This window comes from Mobula birostris, chromosome 19, assembly GCF_030028105.1.
Source record: "Mobula birostris isolate sMobBir1 chromosome 19, sMobBir1.hap1, whole genome shotgun sequence".
NCBI classification, from domain to species: Eukaryota; Metazoa; Chordata; class Chondrichthyes; order Myliobatiformes; family Myliobatidae; genus Mobula; species Mobula birostris.
Window position 1 is genome coordinate 61190813 of NC_092388.1, and position 25359 is coordinate 61216171.

General features: G+C 41.9%; 1 protein-coding gene across 1 annotated transcript in view; it reads left to right on the forward strand.

Annotated features, from left to right (window-relative positions):
* Positions 1–20484, forward strand: part of lztfl1 (leucine zipper transcription factor-like 1) — an 88254-nt gene extending 67770 nt beyond the window's left edge. The window contains exons 9-10 of the mRNA XM_072283073.1: positions 13674–13777; positions 19684–20484. Coding sequence (XP_072139174.1) covers positions 13674–13777; positions 19684–19702 — 123 coding nt within the window. The 3' untranslated portion in view covers positions 19703–20484. The remainder of the gene's footprint in view (positions 1–13673; positions 13778–19683) is intronic.
* The last annotated feature ends 4875 nt before the right edge of the window (positions 20485–25359 follow it).

Here is a 25359-nt window from a genome sequence, read left to right on the forward strand (position 1 = left end):
GAGTTAATTTAGAGGAAATTACATGCTTTTGGGAGCTAGAGACCTGCCCTGCCTTGGCAAGAAAGGTTGTTGACATAATGTTATTGATGACATCAACAACGAGGCACCCACGGAATGGGTACATCAGGATACTAATTATTATTGAGGAACAAGGAGTCCACAGGTCCCTGAAGATCGGAGGGGAGGTTATTGAGAGGACATAAGACATACTTCCCTTTTTCAGCTAAAGCATGAACTATAAGAATCAGGAATTGTGTTCGAACCATATAAAGTATTAGTTAAACCACAATTATAATAGAAATTTATATGGATGTCACTGGGCTGGAGAATTTTTTTTATGAGAAGTTATTTATTAGGTTGGAGCTCTCCTCTTTGAAATGAAGGAAGCAGAAGGGCACGTGCACAAAATATTGTGAATCCTACAAAGTATGAACAGGAGAGACATCTTTTGCTTGGTAGGGGCGTCAGTTTAAGTTATTGATACAAAGATTTGAGGTGAGTTGAAGAAATGTTTTTCATCCAAAGCATAGGTGGGATGTTTGGACTTTTTTTGAAAAGGTGGTAGAAACTGAAACTTCCATCACATAAAAAGTAACTGAATGAGAACTTGAAACTTGAAACACCATAACACGTGCTACTGTAGTAAGAGTGTTGAGATGTGAGGAATCGCAATTGGTTACGTTTTTGACTAGTAGGGGCACAATGATTCTATGAGATGGTGTCGATCAAAAATACATGCAAGAGTCTGAGAGCCTCTTTATTGGATGTGAAAATATGAAACCGAGTTAATGAAATTTCAGTAAACCATGTTAAAATTAGGAAGCAGATCTTCTGTGAAGCATTTAAAAACAAAACATAGTTTTGATTGAGGAAAAATGGCTTAGGGACAAGCTATAGATCTAGTTCAAGTTTAATTGTGATTTAACCATACCTGAATACAGCCAAACGAAACAGCGTTACTCCTGGGCCAAAGTGCAAAACACAGTACCAATAATCATACACGGCACAATGCACATATAGTACATATAAAACAGCAGTAAAATACAGTCACACTAAAAATATATAGTCCAAGTCCCTGAGTCCATGAGTGTTGCAGCAGTCTGCAGTCAAACATAATACAGCTTGTCTTCTGCAGTGAACACTGGGGGGCAGCATTGACTTCAGCACGGAAGATGCACCATACCGCCTCTGGCACTCCGGTGGAGTGCCCATCTCCAACATCAGCTCCTTAATGCACCAACGCCTCTCTGTCGCAGGCAGCATCACAGTCTGTACCAAATTCAGCTTCTTCAGTTTCTCTGCCAACAAGTATCTTGCTGATGGGGCTGACCTGCAATACTTTAAGTTCTTAATGTCCAACAGGGTCTTGCTGTCGTAAAAAATGTTTAAAAAAGACAATAACACCTTAGTTTGGCCCCACAAAAGCAGTTACATCTGAGCAAGCCGCCATCAGTCTGAAGTCTCCACCAAATCACCAGAATAAATAAGTGCTTCTGCTACTTGTGAAATGATAGGCTAATTTAGAAGTAGAATAATACTAAAGTATTAAGTGATATGAGGAGCCAGTAGGAACAGCATATTGAAGTGGTTGATTGGGCATAAACGGTGGATCAGAATGACCCCTGCTCTGATTTTCTGTGTTGAAGACAGAATTCTAGAATTCTGTGGTCTTTTCCATGAAGGAGAAAAGCTATTTTGTTGAGTAGCTGAGATTTTCCTCAGAGACATTGTGGAATCATTGCTTCATTTCATTTTTAAAATCTTTTTATTGATACATAATCTTCTACAGCTATAAAATGATACAAGACTTCAACAAATTGATATATATACAGTTAATAAAGCTGAAAAAAACTTATCAAAAAAGAATAATATATGATAATGAAAAAAAATATTTTTTATAAAGAAAAAAAGAAAAAAGAGAACCCCAGATTGGAAGGAAACCATATAAACTAATTCAAATTAAATGATAATATTTGGCAAAAGAACCCCATCTTCTCTCAAAATCGAATCGATCATTGCTAAATGGAACACGGGCATTGTATGAAACCAGAATATGTCTCTCATAGGTTTCCTCAAATTTCTTGAGTCACAATTTTGTTTTAAGTCTCGTGTATTGCAATTGTTTCAATGCAAGTTTTGAAGAAATTTCAGACCAAATACAAATGGAAATAACATACCATCTGTACAAAATCTATTGGAAAAATCATTGACATTAGTATTTAAGATTTATAAAGTGATGGATTATGATTGTGAGTGTATACTTGGAAAACCTGCAATTTCCAGTAAACAGACAGGTTTGCTAGAGCTGTTGGGGAGGGTTTAAACTAATTTGGCAGAGGCTTGGAGCGGGAGTGGTAGGGCTGAGGATCAGCAGTTGGTATACAACTAGATGCAGTGCGCAGTGAGACTATGTGGAAGGACAGGCAGATGATAGGGCAAAATTGCTGTCAGTGGGATGAGTAAATGAAAATGATGATGAATATAGGATTGAATGCACACAGTACAGTATATGGAATAAGGTAGATGATCCTGTCTTTGGAGATTGCAGGTATGAGGTTGTGGGCATCAGTGAAAGAAGATCATAGTTGGGAGCTTTTCATCCAAGCATATGCATAGTACTGAAAGGGTAGGCTGAGGGGGTTGGGTAGCTTAGTTAGTTAAAAAATGAAATCAAATCCTTAGAAAGAGGTGACATAGGATCGGAAGATGTAGAATCCTTATAGGTAGAGTTAAGAAATGCAAGGGCAAAAACTTCCCATTGGGAGTTATATACAGGCCTCCGAGCAGTAGCCTGGATGTGGGCTACAAATTACAACAGGAGATAAAAAAGGCATGTAAAAAGGAAAAAAAAATGATTGGTGCTTGAACCCAAGAGGGGGAATTTGTAAAATGCCTACAAGATGGCGTTTTAGAGTAGCTTGTGGTTGAGCCCACTATGGGAGTGGCATTTCTGAATAGGGTGTATTGGCCCAGATTGGAGTGAGGAGCTTAAGGTAAAGGAACCCTTAGAAGGCGGTGATCATAATATGATAGAATTCACCCTGCAGTTTGGGAGGGAGAAGTTAAAAAGATGTATCAGTATTGCAGTGGAGTAAAGGGAATTACAGAGGCATGAAAGAGGAGCTGGCAAAAGTTGAATGGAAGGGGACTCTAGAAGGGATGACGACAGAACAGCAGTGGTTGGAATTTCTGGAAGCAGTTTGGAATGCATCCCAAAAATGAATAAGTATTCTAAAGTGAGGGTGAGGCAACCACAGCTTACGAGGGAAGTTAAAGACAGTATAAAAGCAAGAGAGAGGGCACATGATATCGCAAAAAATAGTGGGAAGGTGGAGGATTGGGTAACTTTTAAAAACCAACAGAAGGCAAATAAAAGAGCCATAAAGAGAGGAAGATAAAATATGAAGGTAAGCTGCCAATAATATAATAGAGAACATAGAAAGTTTTTTCAGATATATTAAGAGTGAAAGAGGGACAAATGGATATCGGACTGATAAAAAGTGATGCTGGAGAGGTAGTAATTTGAATTTATTTAAATGTTACATCCATCCCACAATGTGAGGGAGTAAAAATTTTTGCATTATGACTGTGTCGCAAGGTACAGATGTGAATTTGTAAGTCTAATGGCTTATAGAAAGAAGCTGTTCCGTAGACTGTTGGTCCTCATTTTAATGCCGTAGCACCGTTTGCCAGATGGAAGCAGCTGGAACAGTTTATGGTTGGGGTGACTGGTGTCCCTGATGATCTTCCAGACCTTCTTTACGCACCTGCTGCTGTAAAAGTCCTCAGTGGAGGGAAGTTCATATTCACAGATGCGCCGGGTTGTCCGTACCACTTACTGCAGTGCCCAGCGATTAAGGTTGGTGCAGTTCCTGTACCAGGCGGTGATACAGCCAGTCAAGATGCTCTCAAAGGTGCCCCTATAGAAGGTCTTGAGGATTTGGGGGCTCGTGCGGAACTTCTTCAGTCACCTGATGTGGAAGAGACGCTGCTGTGCTTTTTTTTTTGCCACACAGCCAGTATGTACAGTCCAGGTAATATCTTTGGTGATGTGCATACTGAGGAACTTGAAACTACTCACCCTCTCAACTGCAGTTGCATTGATGTTGATCAGAGCGAGCCTGTCTCTGTTCCTGCTGTAATCCACGATCAGCTCTTTTGTGTTTTTGGACATTGAGGGAGAGGTTGTTATCTTGGCACCACTGTGTCAGGGTGTTAACCTCTGCTCTGCAGGCTGTCCCATCACTGCTAGAAATAAGGCCGATCAATATTGTATCATCTGCAGATTTGCTCAGCAGATTAGAGCTGTGTGAGGCAGCACAGTCATGGGTGTAAAGGGAGTAGAGGAGGGGACTCACTGGCGACAAAGGAATGGTGGATGAAGTTAATAATTATTTTGCGCCTGTCTTCGTTGTGGAAGACATGAGCAATATGCCAGAAGTTTGAGAGTATTGGGGCAGAAGTGATTTATAGTTATTATTACCAAGAAGAAGGTGCTTCGGAAGCTGAAAGGTCTGAAGGTAGATACGCCACCTGGACCAAGTGGACTACAGCCCAGAGTTCTGAAGGAGATAGCTGAAGATATTGTGGAAGCATTAGCTTCCTAACTCTAATTACAACTGTACAAATTATTGGTAAGATTATTTCTGGAACATTGTGTACTGTTCTGATCTCCGCACTATAGGATGGATAGGTGAGTGAACTAAACAGTGTGCAGACAAGATTCACAAGGAAACGGCCTGGGCTAGAGGGGTTGAGTTATAAGGAAACTGCTGATGTTGGAATTTTTTTCTTGGATTGAAGAAAGCCGAGAGGTGACCTTAATCATAAAGCCATAGAGTAATGTAGCAAGGAAGCAGCTCCTTAGCCCATCTGGTCCATGCCGATCACAGTATCCTACATCTTCGTACCAGTTGTCTACATTTGGCCCATAAACCTCCAAGCATGGTTTTCCTCCTCTTCCCACCCCTCCCTCCCCCAACCAATGTACCTACTCAAATGCCACTTAAATGTTGCAATTGTACTCAACTTGACCAATTCCTCTGGCTGCTCATTCCAGGTACTTGCTACTCTCTGTGTAAGGAAGTTGTCTCTCAGGTCTCTTTTAAAAAATCTCTCTCCTCTTATCTTCTATCTGTGCCCTATAGTTTTGCTGTCCCCATCCTAAGGAACAGACTATAACTGTCTTTACCCTTCTTGATGTTTATAAATTTCTGTAAAATCACTTCTCCATCTCCTACTTTCCAAGGAATAAATTTCTTAATGTATTTCCTGTAATCTAAACTTTATGTAATATTCCCAAAATGATGACTGTCATTCCTTTCCATAGACGCTCCCTGTTGGGCTGTGTTTCTCCAACGTTTTGTGTGAATTTCCAGCATCTGCAGAATCTCTTGTGTTTGTGTAATATTCCAAGTGCAGTCTCACCATTGACTTACATAGAATGTCTCTATTCTTAAGTGTGATGCCCTGACTAATGATGCATGCTAAATGCTCTCTGCACCACCTTGTTTACTTGGATGGCTGCTTTCAGTGAACTGTGCAGTTGTACTCTCAGGTCCCTCTGTTCCATAAGCTTCGTCACTGCCCTGCATTCTCTGTTGGTCTTATTCTGATTTGCATTTCCAAAATGCACGTAAGTTGAAGTCTAGTTGCCATTCCTCAGCGCATCTCCCTAATTGATCAAGATCTCTTTGTAATTCATTGTAATGTGCTTGACTATCACCAAGACCCATAATTTAGTCAATGGACACTACAACACAGAAACGGGTCCTTTGGCTCATCTAGGTCAAACTATTAATCTGCCTAGTCCATCAACCTGTACCTGGACCATAGCTCTCTATACCTCTCCCATCCATGTACCTGTCCAAATTTCTCTTAAATGTTGAAATTGAACCAGATTCCACCACTTCCGTTGTTAGCTCTTTCCATACTCTCACTACCCTCTGAATTCCCCTTACCTTTAACCCATAACTCATGACCTCTAGTTCTAGTCTCACCCAACCTCAGTAGAGGAGGCCTGCTTGCATTTGCCCTATCTATATCCCTTATAATTTTGTATATCTCTATCAAATTTCCTGTCATTCTCCTGCCCTCTAGGGAATAGTCTTAACTATTCAACCTTTTCCTATAATTCAGATTCTTCAGTCCTGGCAATATTCTTGTAAGATTTCTCTGCACTTTTTCAATCTTATTCCCGAAGATATGACCAGAACTATACATAGTACTCTCAATTAGGCCTCATCAATGTCTGATACAACTTCAATATAACATTACAATTCCTGTACTCAGTATTTATGGAGGCCAGTGTGCCAAAATCTCTCTTTGTGAGCCTATCTATTTGTGACACTACTTTCAAGGAATTATGAATCTGTATTTCCATGTCCCTCTGTTCTATGGCAGTCCTCAGCGCCCTACCGTTCACCATGCAAATACTACCCTTGTTTGTCCTCCCAAACTGTAACACCTCACAATTCTCTGTGTTAAATTCCATCTGCCATTTTTCAGTCGATTGTTTCAGTTTGTCCATGATCCAGCTGCAAGCTTTGAGAGACTTCCTCGCTATTTACTACACCCACAATCTTGATATCTTCCACAAATTTGCTGATCCAGCTTACTACATTATCATCCAGATTGTTGATATTGATAACAAACACCAATGGACCCAGCACTGATCCCTGCGGTACACCACTTGTCACAGGCCTCCAATCAGAGAGGCACTGTCTGGCTTCTCCACGAAGCCAATGTCTAATCCAATTTACTACCTCATCCTGAATGTCAAGTGACTGAATATTCTTGACTAAGCTCCCCTGCAGGACCTTGTCAAAGGCATTGCTAAAGTCCATGTAGACAACATCCAAATAGTATCATTAGCATACTATGTTAATTTTTATTCAACTTATTTACATAAATAATGAATAACAGAAATCCCAACACTAAACCTTGGTGCAATCCACTAGTCACAGATCTGTAGTCAGAGAATCGACCTTCAACCATCAATGTCTGCTTCCCATTATCGAGTCAATTCTGAATCCATCTAGGTACCTCCCTCTGAATCCCATGCAACCAGATCAGTGTATATGCCATATGGAACCTTGTCAAAGGCCATAGTAAAGTTCATATAAACAATGTCCACCGTCCTCCCTTCATCTGTCCCTTTTAACTAAGGAGATGGCTGAAAAGGTAACTTTAAAAAAACTCCCAAAAGATACGACAGGCATGACCTTATCACCCTCCATTTTCTGCAACGTTGCCAATGGCAAATGATGAAGAGATTTCACTGTGAGGGCCTCCACAAATTTCTTTGCTAGCCATGATATTCTCCTTGGTAAACACCAATGAGAAATAGACATTAAAGATCTTGGCCATCTCCTGTGGTTCCATAAATAGTCTCCTGATGGTCTTTAAGAGGACCTAGTCTCTCCCTAGTCACCCTTTTACTGTTAATGTAACTAAATCTCTTTAGATATCTTTAACCCTGCTTGATAAATCAATCTCATACCTTCTCATACCACCTTTTTGCCCTTTAGATCTCTCTCTTAAGCATGCTCTTATACCTCATATTTGTCAAGGGATTCATTTGTACCCAGTGGACTAAAAGCAACATATACTTCCTTTTTCCTGACTAGAGCCTCAATACCTCTTGTCAAATAGGGTTTCCTCAAGTTGGAATGTCTACACTTCAACCTAATAGGAATATACTGCCCCTTGACTCTTGATATGACACCTTTAAAAGCTTCTCTTCCTTTGTCCTTAAATAAAGTCTCCCAGTTGACCCCAGCTAGATCCTGCCTAATGCCCTCAAAGTTGGCCCTGCTCCAGTTCAGCACTTAACACATGAACCTGTTATATCTTTTTCCATAACTGTTTTTAAAATTAATAGAATTGGAGTCACTGGATCCAAAGTGCTCCCCAAATGTCACTTGAGTTATTTGGCCTTAAGAGAAGGTGCTGCGTTGCTGTTTTGTGAGTAGTTTCCTCTATATATAGAGAGGCTTTGAGGAAACAGAAGCAGAATAAACGGTGTAAAGACAGTAAGGTAGAAGGGCTGAAGTGTGTGTACCTCAATGCAAGAAGCATCAGGAACAAAGGTGATGAACTGAGAGCTTGGATACATACATAGAATTATGATTTAATGGCCTTTACAGAGGCTTGGCTGGCACCATGGCAGGAATGGATTCTCAATATTCTTGGATTTCAGTGCTTTAAAAGGGATAGAGAGGGCGGAAAAAGGGGAGGAAGGGTGGCATTACTGGTCAGGGATACTATTACAGCTACAGAAAGGGTGGGTAATGTAGCAGGATCCTCTTTTGAGTCAGTATGGGTGGAAGTCAGGAATAGGAAGGGAGCAGTTACTGTACTGGGGGTATTCTATAGGCCCCCTGGTAGCAGCAGAGATACAGAGGAGCAGATTGGGAGGCAGATTTTGGAAAGGTGCAAAAATAACAGAGTTGTTATCATGGGTGACTTTAACTTCCCTAATATTGATTGGCACCTGATTGGTTCCAAGGGATTAGATGGGGCAGAGTTTGTTAAGTGTGGCCAGGAGGGATTCCTGTTACAGTATGTGGACAGGCCGACTGGGGGGAATGCCATACTAGATCTAGTACTTGGTAATGAACCGGGTTAGGTCACAAATCTCTCAGTGGGCGAGCATCTGGGGGATAGTGACCACCGCTCCCTGGCCTTTAGCATTATCATGGAAAAGGATAGAATCAGAGAGAACAGGAAAATTTTTAATTGGGGAAGGGCAAATTATGAGGCTATAAGGCTAGAACTTGCGGGTGTGAATTGAGATGATGTTTTTGCAGGGAAATGTACGACGGACATGTGGTCGATGCTTAGAGATCTCTTGCAGGATGTTAGGGGTAAATTTGTCCCGGTGAGGAAGATAAAGAATGTATAGGGTGAAGGAACCATGGGTGACAAGTGAGGTGGAAAATCTAGTCAGGTGGAAGAAGGCAAGGATCAGATGGGTCTATTGAGGAATGTAGGGAAGCAAGAAAGGAGCTTAAGAAGAGCAAGAAGGGGGCATGAGAAGGCCTTGGCGAGTAGGGTAAAGGAAAACCCCAAGGCATTCTTCAATTATGTGAAGAAAAAAAGGATGACAGGAGAGAAGGTAGGACTGATTAGAGATAAAGGTGGGAAGATGTGCCCGGAGGCTGTGGAAGTGAGTGAGGTCCTCAATGAATACTTCTCTTCGGTATTCACCAATGGGAGGGAACTTGATGATGGTGCGGACAATATGAGTGAGGTTGATGTTCTGGAGCATGTTGATATTAAGGGAGAGGAGGTGTTGGAGTTGTTAAAATACATTAGGATAGATAAGTCCCCAGGGCCTGATGGAATATTCCCCAGGCTGCTCCACGAGGTGAGGGAAGAGATTTCTGAGCCTCTGGCTAGGATTTTTATGTCCCAGTTGTCCACGGGAATGGTACCGGAGGATTGGAGGGAGGCAAATGTCCTCTTGTTCAAAAAAGGTAGTAGGGATAGTCCGGGTAATTATAGACCAGTGAGCCTTACGCCTGTGGTGGGAAAGCTGTTGGAAAAGATTCTTAGAGATAGGATCTCTGGGCATTTAGAGAATCATGGTCTGATCAGGGACAGTCAGCATGGCTTTGTGAAGGGCAGATCGTGTCTAACAAGCCTGACAGAGTTCTTTGAGGAGGTGACCAGGCATATAGATGAGGGTAGTGCAGTGGATGTGATCTGTATGGATTTTAGTAAGGCATTTGACAAGGTTCCACATGGTAGGCTTATTCAGAAAGTCAGAAGGCATGGGATCCAGGGAAGTTTGGCCAGGTGGATTCAGAATTGGCTTGCCTGCAGAAGGCAGAGGGTGGTGGTGGAGGGAGTACATTCAGATTGGAGGATTATGACTAGTGGTGTCCCACAAGGATCAGTTCTGGGACCTCTACTTTTCGTGATTTTTATTAATGACTTGGATGTTGGGGTAGAGGGGTGGGTTGGCAAGTTTGCAGATGACACAAAGGTTGGTGGTGTTGTAGATAGTGTAGAGGATTGTTGAAGATTGCAGAGAGACATTGATAGGATGCAGAAATGTGCTGAGAAGTGGCAGATGGAGTTCAACCCGGAGAAGTGTGAGGTGGTACACTTTGGAAGGATAAACTCCAAGGCAGAGTACAAAGTAAATGGCATGATACTTGGTAGCGTGGAGGAGCAGAGGGATCTGGGGGTACATGTCCACAGATCCCTGAAAGTTGCCTCACAGGCAGATAGGGTAGTTAAGAAAGCTTATGGGGTGTTAGTTTTCATAAGTCGAGGGATAGAGTTTAAGAGTCGTGATGTAATGATGCAGCTCTATAAAACTCTGGTTAGGCCACACTTGGAGTACTGTGTGCAGTTCTGGTCGCCTCACTATAGGAAGGATGTGGAAGCATTGGAAAGGGTACAGAGGAGATCTACCAGGATGCTGCCTGGTTTAGAGAGTATGCATTATGATCAGAGATTAAGGGAGCTAGGGCTTTACTGTTTGGAAGATGAGAGGAGACATGATAGAGGTGTACAAGATAATAAGAGGAATAGATAGAGTGGATAGCCAGCGCCTCTTCCCCAGGGCACCACTGTTCAATACAAGAGGACATGACTTTAAAGTAAGGGGTGGGAAGTTCAAGGGCGATATTAGAGGAAGGTTTTTTACTCAGAGAGTGGTTGGTGCATGGAATGCACTGCCTGAGTCAGTGGTGGAGGCAGATACACTGGAGAAGTTGAAGAGACTGCTAGACAGGTAGATGGAGGAATTTAAGGTGGGGGCTTATATGGGAGGCAGGATTTGAGGGTCAGCACAACATTGTGGGCCGAAGGGCCTGTACTATGCTATACTATTCTATGTTCTATATATTGTGTGAGGAAACTGTCAGATTCCATACTTTCCAGGCTCTTTGTATTCTGGGTGGCCCAGTCAATACCAGGGAAATTGAAACCTCCTACGAGCACTACCTTACTATTCTCACAATTATGTATTTCTTGACACATCTGCTACTCAAGTTTCCACTGACAATGTATTCTAACCAGAGTCAGAATCAGAATAAGGTTTAATATCACTTGCATATGTTGTGAAATATATTGCTTTATGGCAGCAGTACATTGTAATTTATAGTCTTTTAAATTATGTATTGCAATAAGAAATTCCTGAATTGAAGCTGTTCCTGAATATTGTCTTCAGGCTCCTGTACCACCATCTTCTCTAAGCACTGCTGTTATGACATCTCTTACTAAAAAGGCAATACCTCCTCCATTCCTACCTGTTCCTATACCATCAGTATTCCAGAATACTAAGCTGCCAGACCTGCCCTTCAACTAGCCATATTTCTGTTATGGCCACAATGTTCCTGTCCCTAGAGGCAATCTATGCACTCAGTTCTTCTGCTTTACCTGCAACTTAAAGCAGTAGCCTTCTCTGTCCTTTCATTGTCAACATTCCCCCCACCCCCCTGCCTCCAGAGCCACGAAATCTCAGGAGCACCTTGTACTGACTGCTTACTTACCTTGTGTTTCCTGGTGGTCACCCATCTGTCTGCAGCTTGTACCCCGTGTGCGACCACCCAAGTAAAAGTGTCATCCATGAAGCCTTATAGAGATTTGTAGCATCATGAGATTAGGCGGAACAACACAGTCTTTTTTTCCAGGGTAGGAACGTCCAAAATCTAGAGGGCATAAGTGAGGAGGGAAATATCTAGAGGAGACCCAAAGGTCAGGTTTTTCAACTTGAGAGTGGTAAATAAATTGAATGAGCTGTCAAAGGAAGTGGTAGAGCTGGGTACAATTACAATATTTAAAAGATATTTGGATAGGTACATGGATAGAAAAGACCTAGAGGAATATGGACCAAACTCAGGCAAATGGGACAAGCTCAGAAAGGCATCTTGGTTGCATGGATGATTTGGGTTGAAGTGCTCGCTTCTGTGCTGTTACTCTGTGACTATAATGGACCAGCCAGTTGCTTATTTCTCATTTTGTGCTTTGAACCAAAGTAGACTCAGCCCAGGGAAAATGTAAGCATCTGTTCATCATTATAAATGATGACAGATAAAGTGTTTTGGTATTTTATTAGAACTCTCCTATCAACATATCACCTCCTGCCCCAGATGCAACTTGGATCTGCTCCAATTTGCCTACCTGCACAATGCAACACTTCTCATTGGCTCTTCACTCAACCCTGGAACACCTGAACAGCAAAGGTGTGTACGTCAAAATGCTCTTCATTGAGTACAACTTGGCAACTTCCTATTATCCCCTCAAAACTAATCAATAAGCTTCAAGATCTTGGCCTCAATACTTCCTTGTACAATTGGATCCTCCATTTCCTCAAATGTAGATCTCAGTCAGTTCGGACTAGCAACAACATCTTCCCCATAATCTTCATCAGTACTGGTGCACCATAAGACTGTGTGCTTAACCCCTTGCTCTACTCGCTTTGTACTTATGATGGTGTGGCTAAGTCCAGCTTCAATGCCATATTCAAGTTTGCTGAATCAAAGGTGGTGACAAATCAGCATAAAGGAGGAAAATGGAAAATCTGACTGAGTGATGCCACACCAACAACCGTTTACTCAGTGTTAGCAAGATCAAGGAGCTGATTATTGACCTCAGGAGGAGGAAACCAGGGGTCCATGAGCCTGTCCACTTTGGAGGATCAGAGGTGGAGTAAGTCAGCAACTTTAAATTTCTCGGTATTACCATTTCAGAGGACCTGTCCTGGGTCCAGCACTTTAAGAAGAGAGCACAGCAGCACTTCTACTTTCTTAGGAGTTTGCGAAGATTCAGCATGACATGTAAAACTTGACAAGCTTGTATAGATGTTTGATGGAGAGTATATTGACTGGCTGCATCACATTGGTGTGGAAACACCAATGCCCTTGAACAGAAAATCCTACAAAAGTGGTGGATACAGCCCAGACAATCACAGGTAAAGGCCTCCCCAGCACTGAGCACATCTGCATGGAGTGTTGTCACAGGAAAGCAACATTCATCATCAGGGACCCCCACTTCCCAGGTCATGCTCTCTTCCTGCTGCTGCTGCCATCAGGAAGAAGATACAGGAGCCTCAGGACTTGGACCACCAGGTTCAGGAACAGTTATTACCCCTCAGCCATCAGGTGCTTGAATCAAAGGGGATAACTTCACTCAACTTCAATTCGGTCCAGTCTATGGATTCACTTTCAAGAACTCATCATGTTCTCGATATTTATTGCTTGTTTATTTATTTAGTTATTATTTCTTTCTTTTTGTATTTGCACAGTTTGTTGTTTTTTGCTCACTGATTGAATGCCCAGTTGGTGCATTTTTTCATTATTCTATTAATGGATTTTTGACTGCAAGAAAATGAATTTTAGGTTTGTATATAGTGAAATATATGTACTTTGATAATAAATTTACTTTCAACTTCTATTGAACTTTCGAACTGGAAAGCTTTGCTCAGTCATAAATAAGAGAAAATCTGTTGATGCTGGAAATCCAAGCAACACACACACAAAATGCTGAAGGAACTTAGCAGGCCAGGCAGCATGTAAGGAAAAGTGTGTAGTTGATGTTTCGGGCTGAGGCCCTTCATTAGGACTGGAGAGAAAAAGATGAGGAGTCAGTCATAAATCTTCTGTTTGAATGCCAAATTATGTGATACTCTTTCAATTAAATCTTAATTTGATTCACAGGAATTAGAGAAGAAATTTCAGGAAACAGCGGCTTATCGCAATATGAAAGAATTATTAACGAAGAAGAATGAGCAAGTAAAGGAATTGCGCAAACGCCTTTCACAGTAAGTTGGCATAACGATAACGAGTAATGATTCTTGGCTGTATTCCACAGTACAATTTGAACTTGGCCATTTTTATTCAGCTGTTCAATAATACTGTAAACCCTTATATTTCAGTATCTAATTATTTCTTCAGTGATATTTAAATCTGCCATTACATTTTATCTGGAAGTCAATACCAAATCTTAAGCAATTTTTTGGTAAGACTATACTCTATCAGTTAAGTAGCTCTAGTCCTACTCTGACAAAAGGAATACATTTTGGTGAGAATGCAAAGGAAGTAAATCTCAGTAATGTCAGCAGAATACACATTGCTTCCTCGTCGTATTTGTGGTTTTGCAGAAGATTAAATGATTTAATTGCAGTGCTTAAATGCCTCTTCATTACAACTGTGCCATTTGCCCACTTTCAATGAAGTTACCTCATCAAGCCCCTCTCCCAGCATAGTGCACTCTGCTGCAATCGCACAGCACATTTCAAAGATGAACACAAAACCAGAGTCATCACTCTACTACAGTGGCAAGGAATTCTTCATGGTCAGATGTTTAGCAGAAAGGGAATACTGTACTGTCAGATAAGTAGGCTTTCACTTGCAACAAAGATCATCCATGGTATCTTGTTTATTAATGATTTGCAACGAATATCACTAAAAGCAGGTTACCTGACCGAGGAGATGGAATGAGAACAGATATCTGCCCTCACCATAACAAGGATAGGGTTCCCTTGTTCTTGCCTACCACCCCATCCAAAACACCATTCTCTGTAATTTCTGCCATCTTCAACAGGATCCTACCACAGAACACATCTTTCCTGACTTCACTTTGCTTTCTGCAGGGATCACTCTCTACGTGGCTTCCTTGTTCACTCTTCCCTCTCCATTGATCTCCCTTCTAATTCTTACCTGGCAAGTGGGACAAGTGCTACACCTGCCCCAACATCTCCTCCCTCACCACCATTTAGGGCCTCAAACAGTTCTTTCAGTGATGCAACCTGTGAATCTTTTGGAGTCATCTACTATATACAGAGCTCCTGATGTGGCTGGTGAAGCCTGACGTAGATTGGGGAGCGCTTCATCAAGCACCCTCACTCTGTCCGCCACAAAAGGTGGGTTTTCTCGGTGGCCACTCATTTTAATTCATCTTCCCATTCCCGTTCCAACATCTTGGTCCATGGCCTCCACTGCTGCCATGATGAGGTCACCCTGAATTGGAGGGACAAAAGAATGCTGTCAGGTTGGAGGCTCTGGGTAGCTTCCAACTGGACAGGATGTACATCGATTTCTCTAACTTCCAGTAATTTCTCTCCCCTTTCTCTTCTCTCTTTTTCTATTCCCCATTCTGGCTCAACTCTTAACTTGCTCTACTACTCATCTCACAATCACCTCTCTATCTTGCACTTGCTCCTTCCCTTCTTCCCATGGTCTACTCTCCTTGTCTATCAGATTCATTCCTCTTCAGCTCTTTACCTCTTCCACCTATCATTTCCCAGCTTCTCACTTCATCCCGCCTCCCCCACCCACTTATCTTCCCCCTCATCTGGTTTTACTTCTCACTTGCCAGCTTGTACTCCTCCTCCTCCCCCTAACTTGTTATTCTGGCTTCTTCTTTCTTCGTTTCCAGTCCTGATGAAGGCTCTCAGCCTGAAACATCGACTGTGCATTTCTCTCCATAGATGCCAACTGATCTGCTGCGTTCCTCCAGCATTTTGTGCTTGTTCTTCTGGATTTACAGCATCTGTAGAATCTCTTGAATTTATTACCTGACCATTGTTTGTTGCAAATTGACTTTTTTTTATTTCAAAAGTTCTGGGATATCATGAGAAGTGCCATTGAATGTAAGTTCTCAATGAAGAACAACACAATGATTCCCCCAGCCATTAGCTGAGAAGGGACAAAATGAAAATTGTATCCACCAGTGACACTGGAAGATGTTTTGAGAATGTTTTATTTTTACATGCATCTGTCTATGGCATACCAGCTTTACCTCTTCCCCTCACCTCTTTATACTGGCTATCTTCCCTCTACGATTTCAGTTCAGGGTCTTAACCTGAAATATTGACTGTCCATTTCCCACCACAGGTTAAACAGCATCTGAAGAAAGAGAAATATTTAATATTTGGCTTCTGGGACTCTTTCTCAGATATGGAGGAAGAGTGGAGGATTGAAAGCAAAAGACCACATGGAAATAGGTTCAGACAAATCAAATGATAAGGAGCATGAGTACTGACCATTAGCAAGCAATTTAACAAAGTAAGGCAAAAGAGGGGATAAATGTGATAAAGGGAACAACAGAGACCAGTTTACCTGAAGTCGGAAAATTTCAGAAGTTTGCAAAGTTCGCAGCTTGAAGAAAATATATTGTCATAATGAGGCCCAATGTAAACTAGAAGAATAAATTGTAGTTACAAAATCCACTGCAGTAAATTATATAACCATATAACAATTACAGCACGAAAACAGGCCATCTCAGCCCTTCTAGTCATGCATTAAAGTCCCTAAGGAGATTGTTTCACAGGGTTCTAGCCCCACAGTTGATTGGTAAAAGTGCATGAAATACTTATCATGTACAACTAGGGTGATCTAATAGAAAACAAAGAGAATCTTGTCTTTGAACAAAACCTTGAGTTGATTCATTATCCATTATCCTTCACTCCCTTCTTGGTCCACCTACCTCCCTTCTTTATACTACCTTCCTCTCCATTCACTGGCCTGTTGCAGTGTCTTGACCTGGCACATTGAGAATTTCTTTCCCCCTACAGATGCTGCTTGACCTGTGGAGTCCCTCATGCAGTTTGCTTTTTGCTCTGAATTAGACTTGATCTCTGGTACCATTCCCATTTCAGGTTCTGCCATTCAGTAGGAATAGAGATTGAGAGGAGAGCTACCAGATTAGTATCTTGTGCAAAAGGAAACACTTACTATGTATGGGTGAGGGAGACAAGTACTTTTGAAATCAATACCAGCAAGATTCAAGTAGGAGTCGGCTAGATTTTCAATATCTGGACAGATTATTTGAATTGGATAAATTAGGGAAGAATTGAGGTCACAAGTTATTTAAGTATATATGAAATCAGTATTGAACAGAGTGCGGCATTAGTAAAAGAGAACAGAAAATCTTTAGTAAAATTTAATTAGATGGAAATCAAAGGAAATGCCATCCACTGACTGAAGCCCCAGCTTGTACAAAGGAAGAAAGTCGCAGTAATTAAGGGCAGTCAACCAGATCTCATTTATGTACCTGAGTTTGTCAGGGCAACTCCAGACACAACCATTTAAAAAAGTTTCATTGCTAATTTCCCTTCCATTGCAATGTCAAAGGTAGGGTTTTTGCTGATGTTTGCCATATCTTAAGTTAATGACTCAGATAATAATCAGCCTATATCAATGTGCAGCAAAATCTAGATGTCAGTAAGATGTAGCTGATAATTTACAAATAGCATCTACTTCTCAAAATTGCTAGATAATAACAAGGAAGAATGCAACCATTTATTCTTAACATTCATTGAATCCCTACATTGACTACAGCTCTGCCTTTAATACCATCATTCCAAATAAACTGATTCCTAAGCTCCGGAACCTGGGCCTTAGCACTCAGATCTGCAGCTGGATCTTCAACTTCCTCACAGACAGGACCCAGGCTGTAAAAATAGGGGACAAGCTCTCCTCTACAATCACTCTGAGCACCGGTGCCCCACAAGGCTGCGTACTCAGCCCCCTGCTGTACTCACTGTACACCCATATTGTGCAGCCAAGTTTCCATCAAACTCAATATATAAGTCTGCTGATGACACAATTGTAGGCCGTATCTCGGGTAATGATGAGTTTGAGTACAGAGAGGAAATTAAGAACCTGGTGGCATGGTGTGAAGACAGTAATCTATCCCTCAACGTCAGCAAGACGAAGGAATTGGTTGTTGACTTCAGAAGGAGTAGCGGACCGCATGACCCAATTTACATTGGTGGTGCACAAGTGGAACAGGTCAAAAACTTTAAGTTCCTTGGGGTCAATATCACAAATGACCTGACTTGGTCCAACCAAGCAGAGTTCACTGCCAAGAAGGCCCACCAGCGCCTTTACTTCCTGAGAAAACTAAAGAAATTTGGCCTGTCCCCTAAAACCCTCACTAATTTTTATAGATGCACTGTAGAAAGCATTCTTCTAGGGTGCATCACAACCTGGTATGGAAGTAATCCTGTTCAAGACCGGAAGAAGCTGCAGAAAATCATGAACACAGCGCGGCACATCACACAAACCAATCTTCCGTCCTTGGACTCACTTTACACCGCACGCTGTCAGAGCAGTGCTGCCAGGATGATCACGGGCACGACCCATCCAGCCAACTCACTTTTCGTCCCTCTTCCCTCTGGGAGAAGGCTCAGGAGCTTGAAGACTCGTACGGCCAGATTTGGGAACAGCTTCTTTCCAACTGTGACAAGACTGCTGAACGGATCCTGACCCGGATCTGGGCCATACCCTCCAAATATCTGGACCTGCCTCTCGGTTTTTACCTTACCTTACTTTCCATTTTTCTATTTTCTATTTATGATTTATAATTTAAATTTTTAATATTTACTATCGATTTGTAATCCAGGGACAGGAAGCACAGAATCGAATATCGCTGTGATGATTGTACATTCTAGTATCAATTCTTTGGCGACAATAAAGTATAAAGTATAACATAATGGAATGATTGTTGTCCAGCAACTTAACTGGATCAGCCACATAAATGGTCAGAGATTGGGTAATACATAGTAAGTAATTCACCTCCTGACTCCTTAAAGTCTGTAAGGCAAAAGGGAATAGCGTGCACTTGACTGGATGAGTGTAACTCTGACACCACTTGCCAAGTTTACCAAGACAAAGCAGGCCACTTAATTAGCACCACATTTTCTACTCTACCATCTTGCTCATTATAAGTACACACTTTGGCTGCAAAATGCTCTGCTGTGAAACAGCTAGGCTTTTCTGACGTTTGTCTAAATCCATGTATTCAACCCTCTAAAAGAACAAGGGCTGCAAGGATGTGGGAATAACACCTTCTAGGGGGTTGGAGGTGGAGGGCTGATGATCTCTGCAAACTACATGTAATTCTGACTTGAAAATAGCATGATCTTCCTTAGTCATAGTTGCGTCTAAATCTTGGGACTCCTATCTAATGACACCATTGGAGAACCTTTAAAAGAAATGCAGCTTTTCAAGAAAGCAACACAAACTGCTCCAGATCCTTTGAGATAAAATATTGCTAGCCATGGTCATATTCAATAAATAAAATTAACTTCTTTCATAGTTGGTCTTTGTTATGGATAGCTGGCTTATTATGTAATTGGTGCAGGTTTACTGCAAATATTTAAATAAAAAGCTGGTGACTGTAAAAAGTTACATTTAAAGACTAGGTGGGATACTGGATGATATGGAGTTCATTTTTTACTACTTGGTGAGATAGATGAGGGAAGGAAGGTATGGAGAAAGGAATAATAGTCAGCAGGAATTTCCCTACAATTCTTGTTAACTGGAAATAGCTGTTTTTAATTTTAGAGTTGCGCAGAGACAAACTGGCCATCAGGTGTCTGCCCAAATTATTTCCATTTTCCACAATTTAGCCCATAGCCTTCGAAGCTAAAACCTTGTTAGCTTTATGAGTTATTCTCATATTGTTGGTGATGGTATTTGATAACAGCTTTTATGGACTAGTTGTCTTTTTCTGATTTTCCTTTTTTATTTATGTTATTGAGTCTTTTGTGTTGAGTACCACTTAATTAAAAGTTATAGGTTCCAAGTAGAAAATTTCTAGTTATTTATTTACATCAGTAACAATAGTCTTAAAAATTGCTTGGGATATTTAGTCTGTACTTCTAAATTCTTGCTGTATCTATGCTGAAAGTAGAACACTAACTGTGTTTAATACTTTTAGGTATGAAGCGGAAGACTAAAGGCATTGTTGGATTCTTGTCAAGGTGCTTCAGAAAATAAATTTTAATGATCTTTTTCCATATTTAAGGGATCTTATTTAGAATTGTCTGTTTTAACATTTTTGCTTTAAATTAAACATTGCTGCATGTATTTTATATGTAGCAATATAATCTTCTTGTGATCAGCTTTACTTTTGAATGCACACATATTAAGTGATGCTGTAACCTGTAATCATGAATCACTAGGCATTTCTATTGACAAAACAGATGGACAGATAGTACTGTCATGAAGATTCAGTCAAAACAATGAATTACTTTATCATCTGCCTGAGTAAAAGAACTTGCATTTATACAATCCCTCATTATGTTCTCAGATCGACAGATTATTTTAATCCAATAAATCTACTTGAAGTGTAATTGAGAGAAACTGAAGTGTCGTTTTTCACGTTAACACTTGTGGGAATTTCTTGGTCATAATTTCACAGTCATAACTTAGTTTTGATTATCATTCAGAGTAGTGATTGTATATGATATTGCTAAGTATTTTTCAGTACTTTGCAGAACCAGCTTTGCAGAAGGGAAACTTATTGCAAAACTTTCTTAGAGATGAATATCTTTGCCAGTATATTATTTCATCATGCATTGAATAGTTAAGAGATATTATTAAATCTGTTGTTCCATCAATTATGTAGACTTTAATGCTATAACTGTATTTCTTTCGAAATTTAATGCTCTTTGCTGTTAAATATAGTTGCATCTCTAAGTAATAAATATATTTCTGCTTTGAAAGTTGGAACTTACGTTAGCCTTTGTATTCATCTATTAAACATAAAATACGTTTTTAAAAACTAAGAATTTTCTCAGTTGCTTTGTTATTGCACCAGTCCTAGGTAATAAGGAAAGCACGGTAGCATTTTCGTGCAATCACTTTACTGCGCCAACGATCACCAGTCAGGATTTGATACCCATTGCTGTCTGTCAGGAGTTTGTACATTCTCCCCATGATCACGTGGGTTTTCTCTAGCTGCTCTGGTTTCCTCCCATATTCCAAAGACGTACAGTTAGGGTTATAGGTTGTGGGTGTGCTTTGTTGGTGCTGGTGCTGACAGTGGTAAGCCTCTGAAAACTTGTACCAACCAGCTGGCAGGTGTATTCAAAGACATTTTCAACCTCTCACTGCAACGGTTCGAAGTTTCCACCTGCTTCAAAAGGGCAACACTCATACCAGTGCCCAAGAATAGTGGTGTGAGCTGCCTTAATGACTATCATCCAGTAGCATCTATGCTGATGAAATGTCTTGAGAGGTTTGTCATGGCAAGAATCAGCTCCTGCCTCAGCAAGGACCTGGACCCACTGCAATTTGCCTATCACCACAATAGGTCCATGGCAGGAGCTATGGCTCTTCATGTGGCCTTGAGTCAGCTGGACAATACAAACACCTATGTGGGAAGCTAAAGTCAAATGTAACAGTACTACAGCCAGAATTGATTGGAAAAGAACACTGGCAGGGATGACAGCAGAGCAGTAATGGCTGGAATTTCTGGAAGCAATTTGGAAGGCACAAGATATATATACACATTCCAAAGAGGAAGAAGTATTCTAAAGGCAAGATAACACAACCATAGCTAACAAGGAAAGTCAAAGCCAACATAAAAGCCAAAGAGAGGGCATATAATAGCGGAAAAATTAGTAAGAAGTTAGAGGATTGGGAAGCTTTGAAATATCAACAGAATTCAACTAAAACAGTCATTAGGAAGGTAAAGATGGAATACAAAAGAAAAATAACCCATAATATTAAAGAGGATACCAAAAGTTTTCTCGGGTACATAAAGTGTAAAAGAGAGGCAAGAGTGGATATTGGACTGCTGGAAAACAATACTTGAGAGGTAGTAATGGGGGACTAGGAAATAGTGGACAACTAATTAAGTATTTTGAATCTTTCTTCACTGTAGAAGACACTAACGGTATGCTGGAAGTTCGAGTGTCGGGAAAGAAATGAGCGCAATGCTATTTGGTGCTTAGGAAAATTAAAGGTCAGAAGGTGGATAAGCCACCTGGACCAGATGTAGTACACTTCAGGGTTCTGAAAGAGGTGGCTAGGGAGATTGTGGAGGTATTGGTAATGATCTTTCAAGAATCATTAGATTCTGGAATGGTTCCGGAAGACGAGAAAATTGCAAATATCACTCCACTATTCAAGAAGGGAGAGAGGGAGATGAAAGGAAATTATAGGCCAATTAGTAGACCCCAGTGGTGGCGAAGACGTTGGAGTGGATTGTTAAGGATGTCGTTTCGGGTACTTGGAGGCACCTAATAAAATAGGTTGAAGTCAGCATAGTTTCCTCAAGGGAAAATCTTGCCCGACAAACCTGTTGGAATTCTTTGAAGAAATAATAAGCAGGACAGACAAAGGAGAATCAGTTGATGTTGTGTACATGGATTTCAGAAGGCCTTTGACAAGGTGCTCCACATGAGGCTGCTTAACAAGCTATGAGCCCATGGTGTTACAGGAAAGATTCTAGCATGGATAAATCTGCCTGATTGGCAGGAAGCAGAGTAGGAATAAAGGAAACCATTTCTGTTTGGCTGCCGGTGCCTAGTGGTGTTCCACAGGGGTCTGTATTGGGACTGATGATTTTTATGTTATATGTCAATGCTTTGGATGATGAAATCGATGGCTCTGTTGCAAAGTTTGCAGACAATATGAAGATAGGTGGAGGGGCAGGTTGTTTTGAGCAAATAGCAAGGCCACAGAGGACTTAAACAGGTCAGGAGAATGGGCAAAGAAGCGGCAGATGGAATACAATGTTGGGGAGTGTATGGTCATACAATTTGGTAGAAGAAATGAAAGGGTTGACTATTTTCTAAATGGAGAGAAAATACAAAAAGAGTGCAAAGGGATTTGGGAGTTCTGGTGCAGGAATTCCCAAAGGTTAATTTGCATATTGAGTCTGTAGTGAGGAAGGCAAATGTAATGATGGCATTCATTTCAAGAGAACTAGAATATAAAAGCAAGGATGTAATGTTGAGACTTTATAAAACTCTGATGAGGCCTCACCTATGATATTGTGAGCAGTTTTGGGTCCCTTATCTTAGAAAGGATATGCTGAAACTCGAGAGGGTTCAAAGGATGTTCACAAAAATAATTCCAGGATTAAACGGCTTGTCTGTCATGGTCCGGTCTGCGAAGTCCGTATTCCGGTTCACGGTCTGGTCCATCGACCCTTGCTCCAGGTCTACCCTGTTTCTGTTCTTGTTAAGTTCTAATTGAGGCAGCTGATGTTCATTGGGGCTGGCTGCATAAATACCTTCAGAGACCAGGGCGTGGCGGCTGGATTGTTCTTGTCCTTACTCCTTGTATCCCTTCCTCTGCCTTCTGTTTCCTCGCCTGAAGCCCTGCCTTGTCTTGCTGGTAACTCTCGCCTCGCCTGAACTTCTCGTCTCGCCTTGCTTTGCCAGAAGCCTTGCCTTGTCTTGCTGGTAACTCTCGCCTCGTCTCGCCTGCAGTCTTGTCCTGGAGCCACCCTGTACCTAGCTCCCCTCCTGTCCCTTGCCTCCACCCAGGTAAGCCAGGCCTTCTTGCCGTTACCTGCGGTTGGTTCTGTCCCTTGCCTCTGTCGGGTGGTGATCCGCGCCCTGCCCAGGGGAACCGTGCCCAGGCCAGGAGGAGCCTCCAGCCTCCAGCCCCAAGCCTCACATCAAGTCTCCAGCCTCCTGCTTAGCCTCAAGTCTCCAGCCTCCTGCCTAGCCTCAAGCCTGAAGACTTCAGCCTCCTGCCTCCTGCCAAGCCTTGCCTCCGGTCTCTAGCCTCAAGCCCGAAGACTCTAGCCTCTTGCCTCTTGCCAAGCCTCGCCTCAAGTCTCTGGCCTCTAGCCTCAAGTCTGAAGACTCCAGCCTCCTGCCTACTGCCAAGCCTCGCCTCGAGTCTCTAGCCTGTAGCCTCAAGCCTTAAGACTCCAGCCTCATCCTGGCTGCCAGCCAAGCCTCGTCCTTGTCTAGTTCTGGGGTCCCAGCCAGAGGCAAGACCCAGGTACTGGGTCCTTGTCCAGTCTCTGGCTCGGAGTCGAAGCCCGGGCTCCTAGCTCTCTTGTCCAGTCCTGTTCTGGGTTCCCGGTTTTCGTGTGCATGTCCTTGCTCTCACCCTTTATCCTAGTCTTGTCCCTCATACTTCAGTGTCTGTGTCTTGCACTTGGGTCCGTTCCCAGCCACCGCCTTATGACATTGTCATATGAAGAGCATTTGATGGCTCTGGCCCTATATTCACTGGAATTCAGTAAAATAAGGGGTGACTTAATTGAAACCTATTGAATAGTGAAAGATCTTGATAGAGTGGATGTGTAGAGGATGGTTCCTATGGTGGCAGTGTCTAAGACCAGAGGACACAGCCTCAGAATAGAGGGGTGTCATTTTAGAACGGAGATGAGGAGGAATTTCTTTAGCCGGAGAGTGTGAATCTGTGGAATTTGCTGCCACAAGCAAATGTGGAGGCTAAGTCTTTATGTATATCAAGAAGGGGAGTAGAGATAGCCCAGGAAATTATAGACCAGTAAGTCTTACTTCAGTGGCTGGTAAGTTGATGGAGAACATCCTGAGAGGCAGGATTTATGAACATTTGGAGAGGCATAATGCGATTAGGAAGAATCAGCATGGCTTTGTCAAAAGTAGGTCGTGCCTTACAAGTCTGATTGAATTTTCTGAGGATGTGACTAAGCACGTTGATGAAGGTAGAGCAGTAGATGTAGTGTATATGGATTTCAGCAAGGCATTTGACAAGGTACCCCATGCAGGACTTATTGAAAAGCTAAGGAGGCATAGGATCCAAGGGGACCCTGCTTTGTGGATCCAGAATTAGCTTGCCCACAGAAGGCAAACAGTGGTTGTAGATGGGTCATAATCTGCATGGAGGTTGGCGACCAGTGGCCTCAGGGATCTGTTCTGGTACCCCTTCTCTTTGTGATTTTTATAAATGACCTGGATGAGGAAGTGGAGGGATAGGTTAGTAAACTTGTTGATGACACAAAGGTTGGGGGTATTGTGGATAGTGTGGAGGGCTGTCAGATGTTGTAGTGGGACATCGATAGGATGCAAAACTGGGCTGAGAAGTGTCAGATGGAGTTCAACCCAGATAAGTGTGAGGTGGTTCATTTTGGTAGGTCAAATATGATGGCAGAATATAGTATTAATGGTAAGACTCTTGGCAGTCTGGAGGATCAGAGGGATCTTGGGGTCCGAGTCCATAGGACACTCAAAGCTGCTGTGCAGGTTGACTCTATGGTTAAGAAAGCATACGGTGCATTGGTCTTTATCAACCGTGGGATTGAGTTTAAGAGCCGAGAGGTAATGCTACATAGGACCGTGCTCAGGATCACATGGAGTACTGTGCTCAGTTCTGGTCACCTACCTCACCACAGGAAGGATGTGGAAACCATAGAAAGGATGCAGAGGAGATTGACAAGGATGTTGCCTGGATTGGGGAGCATGCCTTATGAGAATAGGTTGAGTGAACTCAGCCTTTTCTCCTTCGAGCGACAGAGGATGAGAGGTGACCTGATAGAGGTGTATAAGATGATGAGAGGCATTGATTATGTGGATAATCAGAGGCTTTTTCTCAGGGTTGGAATGGCTAACACAAGAGAGCACACTTTTAAGGTGCTTGGAAGTAGGTACAGAAGAGATGT